The following is a 23245-nucleotide window of genomic DNA, read 5'->3' as shown; positions in this document are numbered from 1 at the left end:
CCTCCCACTCTGCTGCTCACACGGACCCCCACATTCACCGCCCAATCCCCTCTCGTATTGTAATTAACGGTTGAAATTGTTGGGAGCGTGATGAATAAAATTTAAAACACATCACCGTCCCCTTAAATCCCTTTCACTCCACCCGCCCGCCCACACTCCACCTCACTCATCCGTACCCCTCCTCCTACCACCCCCCATCTTCATCCACCCACGCAATAATACGCCCCCCCCGATCCCCTCCACGCCTCCACCAACCCCCCGCCCGATATTCCCCCCGCCGACACGCGGCAGCCGCCGCTACGCTACCGCCGTCTCAACTCCCGCCATCTCCCGAGCAACAGGTGCACCAGCCAACCGGCAACCAATGCGCACTCTCTCCATTCCTCCTTATATCTCTCTCCATCTCCCTTTCTCTGTCTTTCTCTCTCCCTCCGCTAACCACCCATCCCCCGCTTCTGCTTCCTCCTTCATCCTCGTCCCATTTCCCTTTTTCCACCCCATTTCCACATTCGCTTCGTCTCCTTCACGCGACTGCCACGAATAGCTCCCCATCTTTATTTTTCGATCATTATGAGCGCCCTTTTGTGCCGCTATTTCAAATGTTTGGGTTCCGGGACTGGTGCACCCTACTCCGGAGTATACGAATCTTTCCCCCGCGTTCCTTCACAGATGTCGGAACTGAGTCATGCGGGAGTACTGCGAACGCACCTTACACTTTATAAGATACACGGGACAGACGCTTTCTTTAATATTAAATTAGTGATTTGAAAGACTTCGAAGAGAGAAACTTTGAAGTTAAGGTCATCACCACAATAAGGGGTGGTAAATGAAGAACAAGGGCGTGGTCCATTTAGTTCTGGGAAAAGTACCTAAGAACACCCAAAGAGCTAAAAATACGAAAGGGGTGGATTCTGAGGAAATCGGCAACCTAATTGGATGGTATTCTTCTAGGTTTTCAAATCGATACCAAACTAGTTTTCAAGCCATAATATTATCGAAATGAAAATTTAAATGCTTCCACTTAATTGAAAAAATATCAGATTAATTGGGCATTAATTAGATTTATTATGGCTTTAGCTCTATTGTTGTCTTTCCTTATCAAATGTTAGAGACGCGATTAGTGATTACTCGAGATTTTATGAATAATATTCGATGCAAAATTACTAACGTTTTTGAAGATTTTTCGAACGAAAGTTTTTGCTATTAGAAATATTTTACTACATCTCTGAATATACCGATATATTTCTTTCTTGAGTGGTAGTCAACCTGCATAGTTAGAAGGACTAAAGCAATCTGAGAGAACACGCCATCCACGAGAGCGTAATTTCAAATTCAATCACATATGGGAATAATCCATTAATTTTTTTGATTACGATCGATGCATGCATAATGGAACATGATTTTTTTAATGAAGAGCAAAGTCATGATTAGTTCCATCGAGATATTACTTCAGCACCAAATGTTCCCCATTGCTCAAGGGAACGCCCCAGTATTCACTTCTGCATTCGACACGGAGAGCGCCATTGATGGTATGCAAATAGCCGTTTACTCACGATGTGCACGATTCGGATCACAGAGGAGAGAGCACGTGCATATACTCACCGCCCTGTACGTCCTTTTCTGCCCGGCGTGCTTCCCGGCTCGCCCCTCCACGTCCACGTGAACGCCGCGGATTATGTCGAAGAAGTCCTCGACCACGGCCACCCTCTTGTACACCTGCCTCTCCACCCCCGAGGCGCCCTCCTGCAAAGTCAAGGCAAAAGTCGATTAGGATTCAGGCGGGAACTTTTAGGGATGTTCAGGCTCACATGCATATGTTGCTGTAGTTTAATGCAAATGTACGTAGAAATGCATTCCATCAAATAATTCCATTCCATAAATTAATTAGCATTAATAATATCCCCTCAAAAATAAAGAACAACGTTAGGCGGTTTGCCGAATATATTATAATATGAAAGAAAATAGCGAAAGACACAGATCGTCAAATAGTGCATTAACTTAAACCATCTTCAAAATTGGTGGGCAGAATGGGGTTTGGATTTGAATATTTAAAAAAATGCACATTTTTGAACTTCTTAAATATAGTATTTAATAAAAACAGGAGCATATTTTACCAACTTACAAATTCGGAGGTATTCGGATGAACTTTTGAGACTAAGAAAAATTCTTGGGTCTCACCATCGCATCCGATCTTATATGAGGAGAGCATATGAACAATTTGCGGGGGATCGGGATTGGTGCGGGGGCTAACGTACTGGCTTCTCAGACAGAGGGCGCGGGTTCAAATCCCGGCGGTGTTGAATATTTTTCCGAGGTATCTCGATCCCTACTTGAGGTGCTTTGTGGAGGGCACTTTGAGTGAGTACGCCGTCCGTCGGATGGGACGTTAAGCTGCGGACCCGTTGGCGTCTTTCGTAAAGAGTAGGCTAATGCCGACGCCGAGTTTCTCTCCACCCTACATCCTTTCTGTCCATCCCTTATGGCGCAAATGACCTCAGCTGTCGGTCGTCTCGCTTAAATACTACTACTATTTGCGGAGAGGCCTTGAAGAAGCTGGCATATTACGTACAATTGGGAAAGTACGATGCATGAGATGAGTGGTGAGACTTGACCTAACACCCCCCGCCACACGCCCTTGCGGCGGCTTGCGGGGTATTATGTAGATGTAGATAGTGAAGGAGACGTGCTGTTTTTCCTTCAGTAAGACACCACATGGGGTATTATACGGCGAGCGTAGGGACTCCATCTCAGAAGACAGTACAGAATTGAACAAATTAACCGAGAAAGTTAGTGAAAATCCGCCAGATTCGTGAAAATTTTGTACCAAAGAACAAAAAGCGTCACACATTTACCAAAGAATTTGGAATAGAATCCTTTAGATATGCGAAGACTTAAATCAAGATCAAATCTATTCCAAAGATACCAATCGTGTAATTTTGCACCCGATATAGATGTAATCATCCCCCGATTTGCATAAGCATGACAGACGATTGTCACGAAATAAGAAAGATCGACTGCCAAAAGAAAAAATTCAAGTAATCGCTTTCCCCGCGCAATATATAGCCGTTGATCCCGGTGGCGGCGGGGTAACGTCCTCGTCTGCCATTTAAAGGGTCACGGGTTCGATTGCCGCCTGGTTGGGTTTTCCTACGCCTGGGGCTTGGGTGTTTGTAAGTGTCTCCACTGTTTTCACTGACCAGAGTGTGCTGCTTTCGGACTAACACTAAATAAACTTAATAAATGGCGAAATTCAATAAACTAAACTAAATAAATATTCGCGACAACAATTCAAGGAGGAAAAACTAAGACGGAACAGGGTAAGTAAAACTGGTAAACATACAGGTTACATTCCCTCGCTCAAATCACTTCATTACAACCCTCAACTCACTTCATGGATGGCGTATTACCGCCGCGACGCGCCCTTAAGCAGGGTGGTAGTGAGATGCTGTGTAAATAAGTTTAAGAACTAATTCATTTGTGAATTGTGTTTGAGTGGAATGCTAACCGATCGTTGGTTACTGCTTTTCATGTCAGTCCGCGCTTTTTGATGGGATTTCTTATTTGCGTTCTTAGCGTAGCCAATGGAGGGGTTACTAACGGCATGCTATTATTAATGTGCATAACGGAAGTGGTATAAATGGTGTCCGGTCGCCCCCGTCAAGGTACCCTTTAAGTGGATCACGGGGTGCCACGCGTTTGAAGAAGTAAAGGATATTTTCGAAATTAGCGAGTGAATAAGCACTCCCTGCCACACACCCTCGGGACAACTTGCAGGGATTGCGTGTGGATGTAAAAATAATATATCGTCACGCTCGAAAGCACAGTGCCTCAATGTATTAAATAACAGAACTTCCCGTTAGTGTACGGAGGCCATCAAAATGTTTTATTTTCCTAGGTGCCACACTACGTCTGGAACTAGAATCAAAACCAGCTCCAAAATGAAGATATGATTATATGTTCGTGTTACATGTGGTATTTGGTACGCTACTGGTATTCGATTGGAATAAACTAGAATGAAACACGGCCAGTATCATTTTAATATTGAGAGTTCCGCATTGAGCATGCGGCGGGCGTTTAGGATGCATTTCAAAAAACAGAATCGAATAGGGTGCAGAGAAAGGCCGCTAGGTTCGTATAAAATTCGTACCAACAGACCCAAAGCGTCACACATTTAACACAGAATCTAGGGTGGGAACCTTTAGATATGTGGAGACTCAGGACTAGATGAAACTTATTACAAAGATATAATGCGTGTGGTTTTGAATCCGACGAATTTGAATACGAACTTCAGAGTGACTGGGATCCCAGTCAAGGCGAATGATTTTTGCACTCTGAAATTGTTGCATTTAAATGCACATTAGCGGATGACTCCGTTAAAAGTTACTGTTGCAGCATCTCCCGCAGTTTCTTTGGTAAGTATATTATATTTATGAATTGTCCGTCCGGAATGTGTAGAATTGTAACCGGTAATAAGTGACTGAATTGAATGTAAGCCAGCCCTATTTTAATGTATTTTCTTGCCCTCTTTGTGTCGGCATAGGAATAGCTGCTAACCATGTAATACTGGCGTTCACTTATTCTTGATGCAAAATTGCATTTAGTTATTGTAAAAAATAAAACTATTACCACTAACTCAACTCACTTAGATATTTCGGTGGTCCCAGCCACCTTTATCAGGTTACAAGTCGTCAATGACGAAATTAGCTATGTTTTTGTCAACCTTTTTATTTTTTACTATGACTAAATTCAAGTGTGCATCAAGAACATATATACATGCACAAATACTTGCGCGCACACACACACATATGTATATGTGTGTGTGTGCATATATATATATATATATATATATATATATATATATATATATATATATATATATATATATATATATATATATGCTTTCATAGACGTAACACGGAAGTGCCGAATAGTACAATACACAGTAACACAATATAGAAACACAAAAAAAGAGAACACTCACACGTATTTTCTTGATATTTCGACGGAAACAATCCGTCTTCCTCTGAAGATATAGATGTAATAATGATTATTACTTCTATATCTTCAGAGGAAGACGGATTGTTTCCGTCGAAATATCAAGAAAATACGTGTGAGTGTTCTCTTTTTTTGTGTTTCTATATTATGTGTTACTGTGTATATATATATATATATATATATATATATATATATATATATATATATATATATATATATATATATATATATATATATATATATATATATATATATATTCCTCAATGACCAAACTTGCGAACGTAAAACGACATAGCCATGGGGAGTACGTCGTACAGTGTACCATAGCCGCCCTGTATACGTTATCAATTTGTCTCATCCCTTAGATAGAGAACTGCTGTACATGCGGTGGGTTTATCTAAATGAAACGCCCGTAATTCGCAAGTATATTATTGATCGACATAATATCTCATTTTCCTTAGTGGGGTTTCTTAATGTTATTCTCAAACCACAGGTAAGAACCGTGCAACGTTAATCATAACCTCCACTTTCCAAATATTTAAGGTTAAAAAATAGGCATAAACTTGAGTAAATGGAAATAAATGAAGTTCTGAGAATTTCCTAAGTTAATATAGCGTAAAGGCAAAATTAATTTTCAAGGGAATATATATAATAAACACAGATGTAGATTTTTAGAATATAGAGACACAAAGAAAGGACAGTCACAATTTGTTATTTGACGTTTCGACAGCACGGCTGTCGTCTTCAGAATCATATATATATATATATATATATACTACCTTGATCAAAAAGTTCCCGGAATAACCACCGTGTGGCGCTCCCATCGTTCCGATTTGAGTTCTGTTTTTTTGTTAAATTGGTACATCTGTTGTTGATATTCCCTTTAAATCTTAGTGTCATAACTTGACATTTGCAAAAGTTACGTAGCCAAGAGTACATCTATCTCTGTGTGTGTTGGCGATTTTTTACAATTTCAGAAATGGATTTAAATTTGCAACAACGAACTTGTATTAAATTTTGCGTAAAAAACGGATTTAGTGGCGCGCGGACGTTGGAAATGTTGGAAAAGTGTTTCGGCAACGATTCTCTAAAAAAAACGGTCGTTTACCAGTGGCACGAGCGGTTCAGAAGTGGTCGTGAGTCAATCGAAGATGATGAACGCAGTGGCAGACCATCGACATCGAAAGTCGGTGAAAAAATTGATAAAGTAAAAGAAATGTTGGTCAATAACCGCAAATTAACCATCAGAGAAATAGCGGAGGACTTGAACATTGCCTATGGATCCGCCCAAGACATAGTGGTTAATGATTTGGGTTTCCGTCGTGTAGCAGCAAAGTTGGTGCCAAAAGACCTCAATTTCATGCAAAAAAGAGACCGTGTTGACGTCGCAAAAGATATGATTTGCGAGGCTGAATCCGATCCCACATTCATCAAAAGGATCATTACTGGAGACGAGACGTGGGTTTATGAGTACGACACGCAATCCAGACATCAGGCAAGTGAATGGCGTTCACCAAATGAGCCGAGACCAAAAAAACCACGTCGTTTTCAGTCAAAAAAGAAGGCAATGCTGACGGTTTTCATGGATTACAACGGTGTAGTGCATCATGAATTTTTGCCAGAAGGCCAGACAGTAAACAAAGAGTATTATTTGGGCGTTATGAGACGTTTGCGTGAAGCAATTCGCCGAAAGAGACCAGAAATGTGGGCAGAAAACTCGTGGATTTTGCACCATGATAACGCACCGTCGCACAGTGCTATCATTATTCGTAATTTTTTGACGAAAAATGCAACAAATACCATCCAACAGCCACCGAATTCACCTGATTTGGCTCCCTGTGACTTCTTTCTGTTCAATCGAGTTAAAAAACCATTACGGGGAACGCGTTTTAGCAGCCGAGAGGAAGTAATGGAAAAATCGCAGGAAGCACTGATGGACATACCGAAAACCGACCGTAACTTTTGCAAATGTCAAGTTATGACACTAAGATTTAAAGGGAATATCAACAACAGATGTACCAATTTAACAAAAAAACAGAACTCAAATCGGAACGATGGGAGCGCCACACGGTGGTTATTCCGGGAACTTTTTGATCAAGGTAGTATATATATATATATATATATATATATACGTCGATAGGAACTTTTAATTTTGAGAAGTAATTATAACTTACATTTCGTGCTAAAGGATAGATTTTTATTCATCAAGGAAAAATGTTTATTTCAGTCTGGTAGTGTATATGGGAATAATTAAAAAATCTTTTGTCTTTGGCTCTATAAGGGCCAAGAAGTTCCTATAAGGATCTTCTATTTCGCAGTGCAAGTCGAGAGAAGGAAGAGTAATATATATTAGGGCACAACAGATCAAACCTTGAAAAGATATAATTTCCGGGAAATATACAGTGAAGAATATCTTAGGTTACAAAATATGAAAATTCAACAAACTTAATTTTGAAAATTCTGAATAGCTGTACGATCTTACTTGTCGGAGTGCAATGCAAAGCTTGTACATAGTCGAACGCCGGAAAAATTGAACATTTTCCCCGGAGGAAATATATATCCTCTTTCAAAATAATCACGACACGAGGTAGGAAAAAAACATTGCCATTTCGCGTGGGAAAAATAATTCTTTATTTCTGGGAACATATGACGATGACCCAGATTCTTGTGCCGGAGAATCAAAGAAATCCACCTCGCTTTCAATCGGATTCGCATTCAAGAGAGCATTTAGATGCACCGAAATCAAATTTAGGAGAAGAGAAATTCGGAACGGGGGGGAGAAAAAAAAGATTTGTTGGGGCAAAAAAGTGAAACACGTCCCGCGTCCAGCAAAGCGTCGCTGCTCAACAGTACCACCCCCGCTTCACTCCTACGAACACACACCCCCCTTTCGCGCGCCACCCCCAAACACCCCCGCCCCCAACCTTCACCTCCATCCTGCTCCACCCCACCCCGACCCATCAATGGTGCTGATCTGAACCGCTCCGGAGCGGCATAAAATCCTTATCGTTAAACCCCCCACACTCCCTACGGCCCCCTCCGAACCCTACCCGACCGCCCCCTCTCCCATTCACCCTCAACGCCTCCCCTTCCCACGCGCAAATAACGGTCGTCGCATCCCCACCCCCTGCACTCCACCCTCACCCTCCGATTTCCCCCAAACCCGCCACCCGAACCACTCCCCGGCAATTCCACGTCCGCACACACTCAAATAAACCACATCATTTGGTTCCGTCGCTCGAGTGGAAGGCTGCTGGATGGGTGGGTGGGCGGGCGGGGTTGAGGGGGGTGGTGCGGGGGTGGTGTGGGATGAGAATGAGCTGGGAAAAATGCTGCGAAAAAATAAGGGTGAGGTTTGGGGGGAGGGGTTTGGGGGAGGGAAGGGAGAGAGTGAGTTTATAACGAAGGTGATTGGTGGGCGGGGGTGGCTGATGAATGGGAAGCGCGGCGTGGCGTGGGGGACCGTGATACGAACGGATGGCGGCGGGGGAGTGAGGGAGGCCGAGTGGGAAGGAAGGGGGTTGGAAACGAGGGTTGGGGAATGGCTAGGCCTGAGCGCCGGGATGCGCGGAGGAATGATGATAAGGGCTATGGGAAGCGAGGGCTGTGAACACGGCCTATATACCTGCTTCGTATGATGCCATACTTTACGCTAACAGGTGAAAATACAGCACGATGTGCGTTGCAATTACAGGACGAAACGGGTCGTAAATTCGTAGTTATCTATGAACCGCGGTATATGCCAAGCAGGAACGGAATTCACTCAGCTGCTGAATCCTAAGGGCAACACAAGGGAATCACAATGGCACAAAACTAGTTTCAGTCATATCTTAAATCGAGAGTATATTCATTGCGGTGCCAATTGTAGTTATCACGGATTCTAAATAACGGATACAAGGTATATAAACATTGAATGAATGTTTTCTATCATTTTTATTTTTGATCCGCAGGTGTTGATAAGGTTGAAAATGGCTGAAAGCGAGTTGCAGTATGATATATAAGCCGGAGAGTTCGCCTAAAATGTCCGTAATAATGAGGAAAATATACTTCTATTGGAAATATTTATAGCTTATGGTGAGGGCAGATACTATGTAGATACCACTTCAGATGCGAAAAGGGGTTTTCAATAGCCAAATAACTCATTTTCTCCGCAAGAATAAGAAAAGCGACATTATAGTCGGGGATGACTTCAATCTTCCTTCAATAGACTGGGATAAATACTGCATTAACACCGCTGCGAGAAACCAGAATCAATGCGAAGCTACCCGTATTTTGATCAATACCAACAAAATGAGCCAAAGAATAAGTACATCGACAAGGGGCAACAACATTCAATCGGTAAAATGCTCGGGTGTGACGAAAACAATAGACATGTCCGGGGGAAAATAAATTTGTGAGATTTGCGGAATAGCTAATACAAAGTTAGGAGTAATTAAAAGAAAACTTGGAAATTGTCATGAAAGGGTCAAGGAGCTCTGTTATCTAACGTTAGTCAGGTCCCACCTTGAGGATGCTGCAAGTGTATGGCATCCTCATCTACATCTACATCTACTTAATACCCCGCAAGCCGCCGCAAGGGCGTGTGGCGGGGGGTGTTAGGACACCACCCGTAATTTAGAAATGAAGTGGCTTAATGAAGTAGGCTTAATTTTGGAACTAGATCGAGTGCAACGAAGAGCAGCTAGGTTTGTGAAAAGTTGCCATGAGCAAGGTAGGAGTGTCATGACCTTATTGAAATAATCAAGATGGGAGCCAATAGTTGACCGTAGGCTCAAATACAGGTTAACTTTACTGCGTTAATTTGAGGCAGATTACTTATATCAGGATGTTAAGGACATATTACAGGCCCCCACTTACTACGGTAGGTCAAATTACCAACGTAAAATCAGGGATATATATTGTAGAACGGATATATTTAAAATGTTTCTCCTCGAACCATTAGAGATCATAATAGACATAACAGAAAACGTGTAGGAGATAATTAGAATTTGTAGTGTGTGTGTGTGTGTAATATGTTGATATCTTGTATGTTTCTTGCTGTGTTTTATTCTTTTAATTTAATGGACTCATCTTTTTAAGAGTTCTACAGTATGATTTGAATATAGGTTTTCTCTTATTAAATATTGTTGCATGTAAGTACTTTCTTTCGTGTAATTTAGGTTTGTCGAATGCATAAACAAACTAATATTTGGGTGGAGGTAACATGATTTGGTTTTGCATGTGGTGTTCTTCTGTTTACGGGTGGTGACCTGACACCCTCGTTACCCGGCCCTGTGGTGGCTTGCGCGGTATTGTGTACATAGCTGCATGCTTATTAGCTTAATAAACTTTTATTTATTTCCCTCTCTCTTTGCGTTTCTTTAGTCAGTGATCTATTTTAGTTAGTGATCAGACAGAGCGCTGTTTGTAAAATACTCTGAAATTAATTCCAACATTCCTAAATACTAAATTTCCCTCTGAATGCACATTCCGAAGAATTCACAATATTTTTTAAGATCATCCTGGAAAATCATCAACTGACTGGAGGAGCCGCACTAAATCAATGAAGGGAACATCTACATCTACTCAATACCCCGCAAGCCGCCGCAAGGGCGTGTGGCGGAGGTTGTTAGGACACCACCCGTAATTTATAAAAGAAAAAAAACCACATGCAAAAACCACAAATTCATTCATACATAAAAAAACATGGCATACATTCATGCAAGAACACTTACACCCCACACACATGCTACCAACTAACATACACATGCACCTGAAAGTATACCTAACATCTTTGCAATGTTTAATTTTGTTCCGACTTGTAAATTCAATGTCTTCAATATTTATAAAGTGACTTCGGTTTCTTTCTATTACGATTTCTAATTGTTCGGGGAAAGAATGAGTATTTGTATATTTCTGGACTGGAATCTATCTCCCTTATTTTATCTTTGTGGTGGTCTGATCTACGTACAGTGGGGCTATAATAATTCCTTTAGTGTCATTGTTAATTTCGTTTGTTCTGAACCTTTCTTAAAGTCTAAGCCACACTTGTTCTCTCCGCACTTCAAGTGGTTCCCAGCCTAAATCCCCTAAGAGACCTGTCACACTTGTGGTCTTATTATAACAATTTTTAACAAAACTGGCGGATTTTCTTTGGACTTTATCTAATTCTTTTTGCCAAATGTTCTCCTAAGGATCCCAAATACTTGCGGCATTTTCCAAATGAGGTCTAACTAGAGCATAATAACACCTCTCTCTAACTTTTTCATCACATTTCCCCACCGCCCGTTTCATGAAGCCAAGTTTTTTTCAAGCTGATCCGCATATTGTCCTGATATGTGCTCCCCATGAAAGGCGTGGTGTTAGAAAAACCCCCAAATATTTAACTTGATTGGCCGTTGTCAGTCCTGAACCCTCTATTTCGTAGTTTATATCCTGTTCGTCACTTCCTTTGTTCCACAAATTCAAAACTGCGCATTCATCTATATTAAGTGTTAATCATCAACTATTGCACGATTCTGAGATATTGTCTAAGTCTCTAGAGAGTAGCTCGTGAGGAACATGTTTAACGCTGATAGAGAGTAGCTCGCGATAACGCCGTAAGGAACATGTTTAACGCTGTGCAATTTAAACTATTTGGATGTACATAGTTAGATGACCAGAATACCAAAGATCATCATTATTAAATTCAACAAAACAGCTGGCACAAATTTCTCAATTCCCGTCTCCGAGGCAAACCAAGCGATTCAAAAGGGCTCAAAAGTGAAACGAAAATTGATAAGGTATTGTAGAGTATACAAAGGGGGGGAAGGGGATGGATAATTCCCCGAGGGAGATCTTCCGGCGGGTGGGGTACAATGGCCTATCTAATTGGAACTAAAAATAAGGGACCATTAAATGTGGGCACCCATCATTTCGAGTGACTGAGAGAAAAGCCCCCCTTGCCCCGCCTGGAGGGAGGGGTAGGGGGTTTGGCACTGGGAAAGAGCGCTGACAGTTGGAACAGAGGGGTGGCCACGAGTCTAGTGGGGGTGCGGAGAGGAGGGGACGAGAGTTCAAGGGGTTGTGGCCGAAGAGGGCGGGAAATGGGCGCATCGTGAAGTTATAGCCCTGCCATAAAAGGGCAGAGAGATTTCCTCCTCAGACGGACCACCGTCATCCTCCGGCAGCAGCATCCTTGCATCAGTGGCAGTGGACCCCTCCCGCAACCGGAGTCCCTCAACTTCCCTCTTCCTTGCCCACAACCTCTTTGGCCCTCCCTCGCGGATGCACTTTCCCGCTGCTTCAGTTAAACGGAAGTGGACATCATGAATTAAGATGGCATTTGATGCTTGTTCTATTCCTATATACCTTCACTTCTATGTTTTCACGATGAAATAATTGATTAAATATCTATTTTCTAAACGACCGATATCTTCCCGGTGGCATAGGATATTTTATTTATCCGATGGTTCAAATGATATTGAGAGATATTTAATGATATTGGGGCTATGTAAATCAATTGTCATAAACACTTTTCGTAACTCTTTCATATGCCTGGAGAGTATTGAGATTTATTAATTACTCTTATACCGGTGATATGATAGTTATCCTCTCGGGATTTGTCCTTAGGTTTCATACTTTAGCGTACGGGATATAATCACATCTCCTCCGGGTAAAGGAATTTGTCGATGACGAAATTTTCAAAATCCGAGAATACCAAAATGACCGACGTGTAATGTGGTTATTTCATTAGGGTCGAAATTGAATATATTTAATTTCAGTGATATTGGATTGTGTTTCAAGATTCGTTTCCACGGAAGCTACATTCTCTGAATCGCGCGTGACTGCATCGTAGAATTATCATCTGATAATTAAGGATATTACCATGACGATTAATAAATTACTTCTTCCCCATCATATAACAGACAACATGAACCCTTCCTATTTAATTAACCCTTTATTTTGGACAAAATTTGTAAGATGTAAAGCAAGCTCCTTCCCTTTCCCACCATTTTCTCGTTAAAGCCTCGGGAGTAATTTCATCGGAGAGAACCCACACGAGATCAAAATGCAATGCATGACCCCGCAAACGAAAAGAGGCAATTTCTTCTCAAACGTTTTTTTTATTCACTTGACATGCTTTAGCCTGTAGCACAGATTAGCTCGTACGCGCACACAATAGTGTTTCCACCGCTCCTATTATCAGCGTGTCCCTTCGTCTACACGCGAATTCCCTTTCTAGTGCGGCCCGGAGGGTGGGTACAAGGGTAAAGGGGGAGAGTAAGGACAAAGGAGGGCCGGGGGGGAGCAAAGATGGCGATCCCGGGGAGTGGAGGCAAACCCTTGGAACCTGGGCAAGGGGCGTGCGATGGCTTTCTGCTGAGTCATGCTCCGACGGTGAGCGCCAGCACGCCTGCCGTGCACAAGGAGAATCTAGTGGCGCGGGGAAGGGTCTGCGGGGCGATAGGGGATGGAGGAGGGCCCGAACCCGGGGCACGGGTTGCTGGCGGGGGGGCGCGAAGTATGTACGGGCTATCCGAGGTTGCTGCGGAAGTGGGGGGGGGGCAGGACACGAAAAGGGGAGATTCCTCTCGGAAAGGGGTGAGGAGGGTATTGAAAGGAGGGAGGAGAAAGGGGGTGCAATGAAAATGGCGCTGCAATTCGGCACTGGTGGGGGGGGGTTGAGATTGGGGAGGAGGGGGGGTGAACAACACAAGAGTGTCAGTAGCGGAAGCGGGGGGGGGGTAGGGTAGGAGAGGGAACGGGGAGGTGGGCGAGAGAAAAGTAGGGGGCGGAGGATTAGAAGAGCAGAGGAATGGGTAGGTTGTGGTAAGGGGTTACGAGCAAATCGGGGGGGGTGTTGGATGAGTGAGACGGGTATGGTGGGGGAGGCGCAGGTGTGTGGGGTGGTGTGCATGTCGTTACGATGGAGGGGATGGGGAGAGGGGATTACGTCGGACGCCGATATATTCGTTTGGCATTTGTCATCCCGTGGATCTCTTATTTCTAGATAGCCTGGGCCTAATCTCACTCCGCTCATATTGCCCATTTAAGGGACGCTGACTGCTTGATAGCGTGACCGATACATAGTACCATGAGTGACGCAGCCACACCCCCCTCTCGCTGCCCAAGGAGATTATGTACGGTTTTAGCCTCATAGGAATCTTAGTATGAGACATCTTGACATGAGACATATGTATTAACTTATGACTAGCATGGAATAACGATGGAAATCATGTGAATAGACTAACTATGGTTCACCATTCTCCTTTGTGAAGTATGAACAAATTTCACTTTCGAGGAAAGAATTCAATTTCATTTACACGCAATACGGAATGCAAATACGGCGGCGAAGGACGAATAAGTCGGATAATCATTTTAATTTCCGGATTTACTTACTGACGATTCCCCAACCCCCATCCGGCATAATTTTTGGTGTGCTTTTCACGGCTTTATCGTGGGGATGTTGCGAATGAGCAAAATCTGGCCCTAATGCCAAGGGATAACATACCATATACACTTCATTTGTAAAATTTTCTGGAAATTAATTTTCGACCAGTTTAAATATAAGTACTAGCAATAAAATAAACATTAGTTTTGTTGGGCATAGACCGAAAGACTCCCGGCGCAAAGAAAAATATAATAATTTTAAAAATGAATGCCATAAATGATTTCATGTCACTTGTGTAAAAATGTCGGATTGATGAGAAAGATGTTATGAACTGTAATTTCGGTGAATTTGAGCCCATTCATCCTGTAGATATGATGTTAATGACATATTATACAAAAAATATACGTTGGCGACAAAATAACTTGTCAATCACTAATTGACATTTAAAATTACATTTTCGTGATCACTTGATGCATTTATTTAGTAGCACACAGAATTAGTAATCATATCCTAAATATTAGCGCAACTTTATCTTGCACCTGCCTTAAATAGTTTGAAAAGATACTATGAATTGAAAGTTTTCAAATCCTAAGTCATTATCCAGTTGGGGTTTTGGCTAGGAATCGCATATGCCTCAGAGAGTTCAGCAGGACTTCTCACCTAACCAGCAAGTAATAGGTGCTCTCCTAACTAATGGTTTATGTTCCCACATTTCTCGTTTGCCTGGTTGAAACGGCGATTGATAAATTTTCGAATTGAATTCCGCTTCAATTAACAACAGCGTTACCACATGTAGGATTAAAAGCAAGCAATGGATGAAAAATAAACAGAAGGAAATTGTATCAACAAAAACGAGGACACTCAATAGTCAGTTTACTTAAGTCAGTATGTGATATTTTTTATTTGATGGACATGATAGTGTTGTTTTCTGCTCGTCCCATGTGGTAGGATAATGTATCGATCAAAATAAAATATCATGTCAACACAGAATGAAGATACTTAATACTTTCCACGAATTTATTGCTATCATTTCTGTATAATATTTTTTTAAAAGCTGAAAAATAGACCTGTAGTGTTCGTTCGAAGGTTTCCGCGGCGATGAGTAGGTGATTTCCACATTTTTCGGGCTGCGTCCGCGTATGTCGTTTAAATGTACAACAGTTTCGCCAGCTATCCTGCTGGCTTTTAATCCTTGACCTGAGGACGCCAGGAGGATAGCTGGCGAAACTGTTGTACATTTAAACGACATACGCGGACGCAGCCCGAAAAATGTGGAAATCACCAATAGACCTGTAGCTTTAAAATTCGGTGGTTATAAAGAAATTCATAAATTATTGACCACAACTGACTTATTATTCATTTGCAAATAACTACAATGAGCATTTGAAGATTTTCATATCTCATGCAAAACAGGAAGCCTGAAACTAAAGAATATCGTCGACTTATTTCTTTGAAAAGAATGAGTCAGCCATTCAATCATTAATTTCTTCGCTGTCTCAATTATCTAAAATGAGGTTTTAACAGAAAAATCTCAGATTTACATATGATAAGTACTATTATGAAACAGCTTACATTTTAAATTTATTAATTAGACAGAGGACAATTAAAATGACCGTTTCACATAAAAATTCCAATATTTTGTAGTAAATTTTGTTTGGACTCGTGAACGATTTTCATAATTTTCTAACGATGAGATGGTGCTAATTCATTGTGTTAGGTAATAAAATAAATTTGATAAACGGAGAAAAAAACTTTTAAAAAATTTAGCAAACGACATGAACCTTTAAATTTTTAAAATGATTAATTGTTTGTAAATCGAGAATTTTTTTCCAACGTTTGGAAAAAGCTGTGGTAATTTAAGCCAGAAATGGCGATTGCGGTAATTGGAAAACATTATCGAGGGGGGGGGGGAGAGAGAGAGAGAAAGAGGTGATTCACGTAAAAATTCCCGACCACACTCACTTATTTCATTCGGTGAAACTGGGAAAAAAATCCCTCACGCTCTGGTGTGGAAAAAATCTACTCTCCGAAAACATCTCAACAATGCACCGGAGATCTCCATCTTCATCGTTTTTCATCCATTTATTTATTTTTCCAAAAAAACTGCAATCAATCAGCCCCTTTAGTCCCGTGACGGAATAAACTAAAAATCGATTCCGATTTCCCACACACATACATATATACAAACAGACACACTCACGGATCACAAACACACACGCACGCACACACACACACACTGTTCTTTCCCCCTTCCGCCATTTTTCAACCGCGAGAGAGAGAGAAAATTCCCTCCGTTTTCTCTTTCCCTCCCATTCCGCGCCTAAATCGCCGTAAACCTTCCAACTACCTCCTCCCCTCCACGCCACCCGCCCATTCCGCTTCCCGCCCGCCCCCCATCCTCTCTCCCCGTGTCCGCTAAACACTAATTCCCTCCCTCCGTCAACCTCCCATCTCCCCGTCATCACTAAAACCCTCGGCTCCCGCTCGGCACAGCGAGCGCATCCCGCCCGCCGACACCTCCACCCCACCTCCCCACACACACACACAAAAATTCCTCCTCCTCCACCGTGCCCATCACCGTCGTCCCACCTCCGTCCCTCCCGACCCCCATCCACTTCCACCCCGGATAAAAAACGCATAACGCTCCCCGTAACCTCCTCCTCGTCCTTCCCACCCAAACATCCACGCCCGCCCTCCCGCTACCCCTCTTCACGGTAAAAAGGGGACCGGGTTAAACGAAACGCACATTCATTAGTCCGAGAGAGAGAGAGAGCGGGGGTGTGTTGGAGCGGGGGTGTGTGGGAGGAGCGGTGGGGATCGAGTGGGGAGAAAACGAGGAAATAAAAGGGCGGTGAGGAAGGGGGAGGTGGATGGGGTGGCCGGTCGGGTAGGGAGGGAGGAGGAGTTATTCGTACTAGTGCATCCATCGCGAGCGTGGAACAGTTGCAGAATTGGGGAGGGGCGGGAATGGGGATTTTGGCCGAGGCCTGGGGGGTGGGTCGTGGCGTGGGAGGGTGTGTTGGGATGGCGGTGACTGCGAGGGCGGAGTTCGCACTCGGAGTGGAGTGAGGGAGGTACGGGAAAGAGAGGACGCAGCAGAGACGTCGCGGCGGGACGGGAGATAATGCTCGGTGGAAAAATAGCGGGGATTGCCAAAAAGCGCCGGGAATAGGGAGAGGAAGGAATACAGGGCAACAGGGAGGAGGGAAAGACAAGGCTGGAAGTAGGGAGGCTCAGGAGAGACGAGAAATGAGCGTAGGTGTATACTGCGCGGAATCAGATACGCAAATTCTTTTGAATTTAAAAGGAACCATGCTGAGCTGAAATTCACGCTCGTTTCGCGAAATGTATCCAGTGCCCATTGTGGATTGCATTTCCGAAATGAGTCAGCATAAGAGTAATTAGGTGAAAGTCAAAGAACATGGAGAACACCATTGTTGAATTCAAATATTTTACTAACAAAACTAATGAGTGAGTATCATAACTGGGGATACCATAACGCTAATGTTTATAGCCATAATGCGAAGGAAAAAATAAACTACGGCCATATGGCTTTTTGTATATAATTGTGTGTGCGTGTGTTTATATATACATATATATATATACATATATATACATATATATACATATATATACATACATACATATATATATATATATATATATATATATATACATATATATATACATACATACATACATATATATATATATATATATATATATATATATATATAATATATATATATATATATATATATATGTATATAGATGATTTCGTCGAAGTAATACGGAAGTTTGAATAACAAGCTTTGACAGCAACAAACAATATAAGAACACATAAAAAGATCACTCACATGTTATTTCTTAAAGGAGATAACTTCACCTGAAGATTCATAACCTGAAGATGACGCTGAGCGTCGAAACCTAGGTCGTGAATAAATATTTTATGTGGAAAAACCAAGTGTTTCTTTTGCAATATGTTATTTCTTGATCAGCTCGACGGAATTCAACTCCGTCTTCATCGGAAGAAATAGAAGTAATGACTGTGATGAATGATAATAGAAGAAATAGAAGAATGAATGAATTTACTCCTATATCTTCCGATGAAGACGGAGTTGAATTCCGTCGAAATGATCAAGAAATAGCGTGTGAGTGATCTTATTATGTGTTTCTACATTGTTTGTTGCTGTCAAAGCTTGTGTGTGTGTATATATATATATATATATATATATACAAGCCGATATACACATACATTTATATGTGTGTGTGTAGGCTGAAAAGAATAAAATGTGTACTTCCCGGCTAAGGGTGGACGAAAATTCTGGAAACCTAAATTCTGAGCGTCCTTAGATTTTTTCTGCAATATCATTAAGAAACTTCAAGTATTACTTTATTCCCTCGACTGATTCGCTCAATTTCAACAACTCAAAATATAAATGGCTATTAGTAAATTTAAAACTTGGAAATATTCCGAAATGATTGAAAAAATACCGTTGACGTTTAGCGCATGTTTCTGACACACCCACACCCACAAATACGACATGAAATTTTAAGGTTTTACCGACCGAATTCGACTAGACTTAGAAATTAAATAAAATGAGGAAATATAACGAAGCGAATTTGACAAAAAAAGAGATGAAAAAGCACACGGCAAGGAACGGAATGTTCAAAAGAGAATGGAATTAATGAGGTGCGGAGAATAAGACGATGAAGAGAGGTGAAAGGAAAGATGGTATAAGAGGCGGCGGGTTGGTGTCGAAGGAGGGTAGTGGAGAAGGAGGTTGGGCAAGCGAGAGATAACACAGGGGGTGTGTGTGCGAGTGCGGAGTACGTAAGTGGGGGAGGGAGGAGAGGCAAGGGCGGGAGGGGGATGATGGAGAGTGAAAGGAGGGCGAGAGAGTTGATGATGACGGAGTGGGATGAGGGAGGCAGCCACATAATAACCCGCCTACCAACCCGTTGTTGTTTAATAAACTTGATGGAGGCGGAAGAGAGAAGGTGGGCAAGGTAGCGTAGTGTATTTTGGCGAGGGGGGTGGAAATGGGGGAAGAGGGTGGGAGGGAGAGGTTGATGTAGGGTGTGGGCCGGGAGGGCTGGAAGGACGGGGGGAAGGAAACAAGGGAATGGATGGTGGGGAGGAGATATATATGTATGGCGTAAGCTCTGGCGCCGTTGGGAGAGGAGAGAAGGGGGACGAGGCGGCGGAGGGAAGGGGTGGGTCGTGAGGTATGCGTTGTGTTTGTCCGCGTGTGTGTGTGTCTGCGCGAGAATGAGTGGGAGAGGTGAAGCATTGCGAGGCGGGGGGAGGAAGGGTGAAGGGGAGGGTGAGTGGAGACCTGCTTTCAAACGGTGTGGGAGAAGGGAGGGAGGGAGAGAGAGAGAGAGAGAGAAGAGAGGGAGGCGAGTCTGGTGTAGTGAACGCGTGTGTTTTCGTGTGCGGGGGAGGAGGGAGGGTTGAGTTGGGTTGGGTTGGGTTGGTTGGAGGTTGCCGAAGAGAGACTTGGGGGAGGAGGGATCCCGCATCGATGGATGCACGAAGGTTCGCTGGGGTGTGGTGTGTAAGGAGAGAGCGGGAGGCAGAGGGGTGCGGGTGGGGCGTGGGTGGGAGGGTCGGGGATGAGGGTGGGCTGGGAGCGAGTGAGGATTTAGGGCCGGGGAAGTCGCGCGGATGCGAGGGTTGGGGGTTGGGGGTACTTCGGGGGCGGGGGTGTGGGCGAAGGAGGAGGACGGGGTGGGAGAGACGTTCGGTTGCGGCGGGAGAGGTCGGGTGAGGCGGCGGGCGGGGTAGGTGGGTGGTTGGCGCGCCGGCGGTCGCACTCCCCCCCTCACTCTCTCTCCTCCATCCCACACCCCGCCCTTATTTTTTTAAATAGATGCAAGAGGAGTAAAAAATGGAAGGAGAGGGAGAGAGCGAGAGGAGAGAGAGGGGGGCAACGGGAAGGGTGTGGACGGGGTTGGGAGGGGGATCCGGGAGGAATGGGAGGACCGGGAGGGGTGGGCGTACGAGAGTGGGAGGGGGGAAGGTGCGAGGCTGCAGCACATGAACCGGGGGTGAGGGAGAGGTTGGGATGGGGGAGAGTTGGGGGAGGGGGGGAGAGGATTGGGATATGATACGAGAAGCGGGTCTTTCGTTTTTTTCCTCTCGAAATAAAGAAAAAGCGAAATAAATATTTTTTATACGGTCGCGCAATACATATTTTCCATACTTTTTTCGGGTGCGTTCTGCACACTTTGTTGGGGGAGCTGGAGAGGGGGTGGGGGAGGGATGATGTCCATGCAGAAAGCGAACGCGGCTCTGTCATTGTGAGGGGTGTGGGAAAGAGGAAGAGCAGAGGGCGTGGGTAGGGTGGAGGGGAGGGAGGGGGCGGTGGGAGTGAGGTGGCTCGGAACGAAGAGGGTGCACGTGGCAGTGATCGATCACGTAGGGAGGGAGTGAGTGCGGCGAGGGGTGGGGGTGGCGTGCGAGGGATGAAGGGGGGGGGGGTGGGAGTCTCTATGCGCGGTGGAGTGGGGGGAGGTGGCGTAGAGAGGAGCCCTCAGGGATTGAGGGAGAGATGGCTGGGTAGGGTGGGGAGTGATAGAGAGGTGGGAGGGGGTGCAGAGAGAGAGAGAGAGTGTGGGCTGTTTCCGTTCTTTCCCCCCCACCCTCTCAGTCTTTTCCTCCCCCCCGCCTCTATCTCCACCCCGGTTGCCCTGACAACAAGAGGACGCCAGAGCCGCACTCCACGCACTCTTCTCTCGACTCCCCCGCCCTGGCTCAGCCCTCTCTCTCTCGTCCTCCTCCTCCTCCTACTCATCGGGTCCTTTTCTTCCTCAACCCTCTCCTTCCTTCTCCTATTCCTTCGCCCAATCTTCCATCCACCCGATCCGCTTCCCCGTCCTTGCACCACACAACCCATCGGCTTTTCCCTCCGTATCCGCCCATATCACTCACTCTTGCCACCCAGGCAACCCACCTCCTCCTCGCCTCTCCCTCGTGTCCCGTTCCTCAAAATGCCCCCACTCCCTCCTCTTCTTTCTCCCGGCCATTCGCTCTCGCTCAAGACCCTCCCCCCGCTCGTCCTTTCCTCTTCTCCTCTTTCGCTTCACCACCATCCCCTCTCTTCCCCCTCCAAAGCCACACCCTTTCCCCGTATCCTCCCCCCCCCTCATCATCCCCTTGCGAACAGCCCACTACTCCCCCCTCCCCTCAAACTCTCCTATCACTCATTCCCGTTTCCTCCCCTGACCGTGCTGATACGGCGCGCACTACTTTCCCTCCCATCACATAATCTTCGCCTCCCCGTTTTTTTTCGTCTCTTTCCAATGCACCCGTTTCGTCATCTCCAATCCCCGCACTCACCCCTCCTCCCTCCCGCCCCCGAAATGCCATAATTCCGGTCTCCCCTCCTTCCCCCTTCGTCACCACCGCGCGAAAATCGCAGCCCCACCCCCATTCAACGCTTCCCTCCAACCCCCATTTTCCTCTCCCACCCCACTTCCCACCCATTGACACTTTGACGTCTGCAACTTCATCGTATTCTGCAAATTATCATCACGGTGGTGATTGGCAACCAGTGAATTCCAAGCGTGCGATCAGAAATTTCTCTCCCCTCCCCCCACGCTCTATGTCCCACCCGATGACGACCACAGGTACCGGCTAATGGCGACTATCGCCCGTTGGTGTGGTGCACGGCATGCAGCAACGCTCGTTTATCCTACCTTTGCCTTTTTTTCACGATGAATGCGATGTTCTGCCTCCCGCAGATTCGCGAGATGCCGAGAACCTAGGGGATATATGTATACCTACCCACCATACTCAGCCAAATAAAAACAATACCCATAGATAAATGGAGGCACGAACAGGGCCTAAGTACTTTGAAGAATTTCTTCAGACTGCATGTGTAGATTTTCAAGCCCTTGCCTAATCGCACGGGAAGTAGCAGCTGTTCCCTGGTATGGGGGTCTTTGGGAAGTTATTTCATTCTTTTCGAGTCATTAAAATTATATTCTTACTGCAGGTAAATATTCAAGTACTCCATGAAGCATCCTACGAATTGATTAGACAAATTAATGATGTATCGGTCATTCTAGCAGCAAACCTAAAGTGCACTTCTATCATCTTAGAGGTAGACGCTGCGCTTTATCAAACGCTCCTTAAACGCATGTTATGCAGTCATGCAATTATGTGGAACTACTCCTGAAAATTGCAACTTCTCACGGTAGCGGGAACTACTGCTAGTAATTGTAGATCCTCAAGGACCGCTTGCCAATTTTTAAAATATGTAACGGCTCTCTCGAGTCGCCTCGGGTCTCCAAAGACATTCAAAATACCCATAAACTCATTAAAGGATCGCTGTTCAATTACAAAGGCTTGAAAGTTTTTGCAATAAAGCCTCGTACATCCGTATTACGATTCTCACTGTCTTTCATGAAGTCAAACCAGGATTTAATTTTCTGATTTCTCTATTCAAGAATTTTTGGTGATCTTTTTCAGATATTCCTTAAAAAAATTGAACTTCCAGATGGACACTTCAGTGACCATGTAATATGTGTTCATTTTTCGCTGCAATCTCCCAATGTAAGAGCTTACTAAATGAGTATTAGTGGTATATCTACATTATACCTGTAGGCTGAGTAATGCAAGTTTTTAATCATGCTGCACATGCTTTATTTTTACTAAGAAATTCAAAATGCTAAGAGTTCTGAATTACCCCTTCAATGACATGTTTCTGAGTATTTCACGTGAGCCAATCTCAAAATTTATACGAAATTTCAATTTTATCCCTCACAGGACACTTTTTCCTGGATTAATATTCAATTTTCCAGGTTTTTTTTAGAAACCAAGATAAAGTGTTTAAATTTTAATGGCAAATTGATGAAAGTTAGTGACAGCGAGGGTAAAGAGCTTCAAAC

At 44.1% G+C, this 23245-nt stretch overlaps 1 protein-coding gene across 1 annotated transcript in view; it reads right to left on the bottom strand.

Moving 5' to 3' along the window:
* LOC139693482 (uncharacterized) overlaps nt 1-23245 on the bottom strand; it is a 575772-nt gene that overhangs the window by 130358 nt on the left and 422169 nt on the right. The window contains exon 3 of the mRNA XM_071591659.1: nt 1603-1716. Coding sequence (XP_071447760.1) covers nt 1603-1716 — 114 coding nt within the window. The remainder of the gene's footprint in view (nt 1-1602; nt 1717-23245) is intronic.

Source organism: Hetaerina americana, unplaced genomic scaffold, assembly GCF_022747635.1.
Source record: "Hetaerina americana unplaced genomic scaffold, ioHetAmer1.1.p SCAF_5, whole genome shotgun sequence".
In the NCBI taxonomy this organism is placed as follows: domain Eukaryota; kingdom Metazoa; phylum Arthropoda; class Insecta; order Odonata; family Calopterygidae; genus Hetaerina; species Hetaerina americana.
The sequence above is the reverse complement of the archived record's forward strand: the minus strand, read 5'-3'. Positions and strand labels throughout refer to the sequence as shown.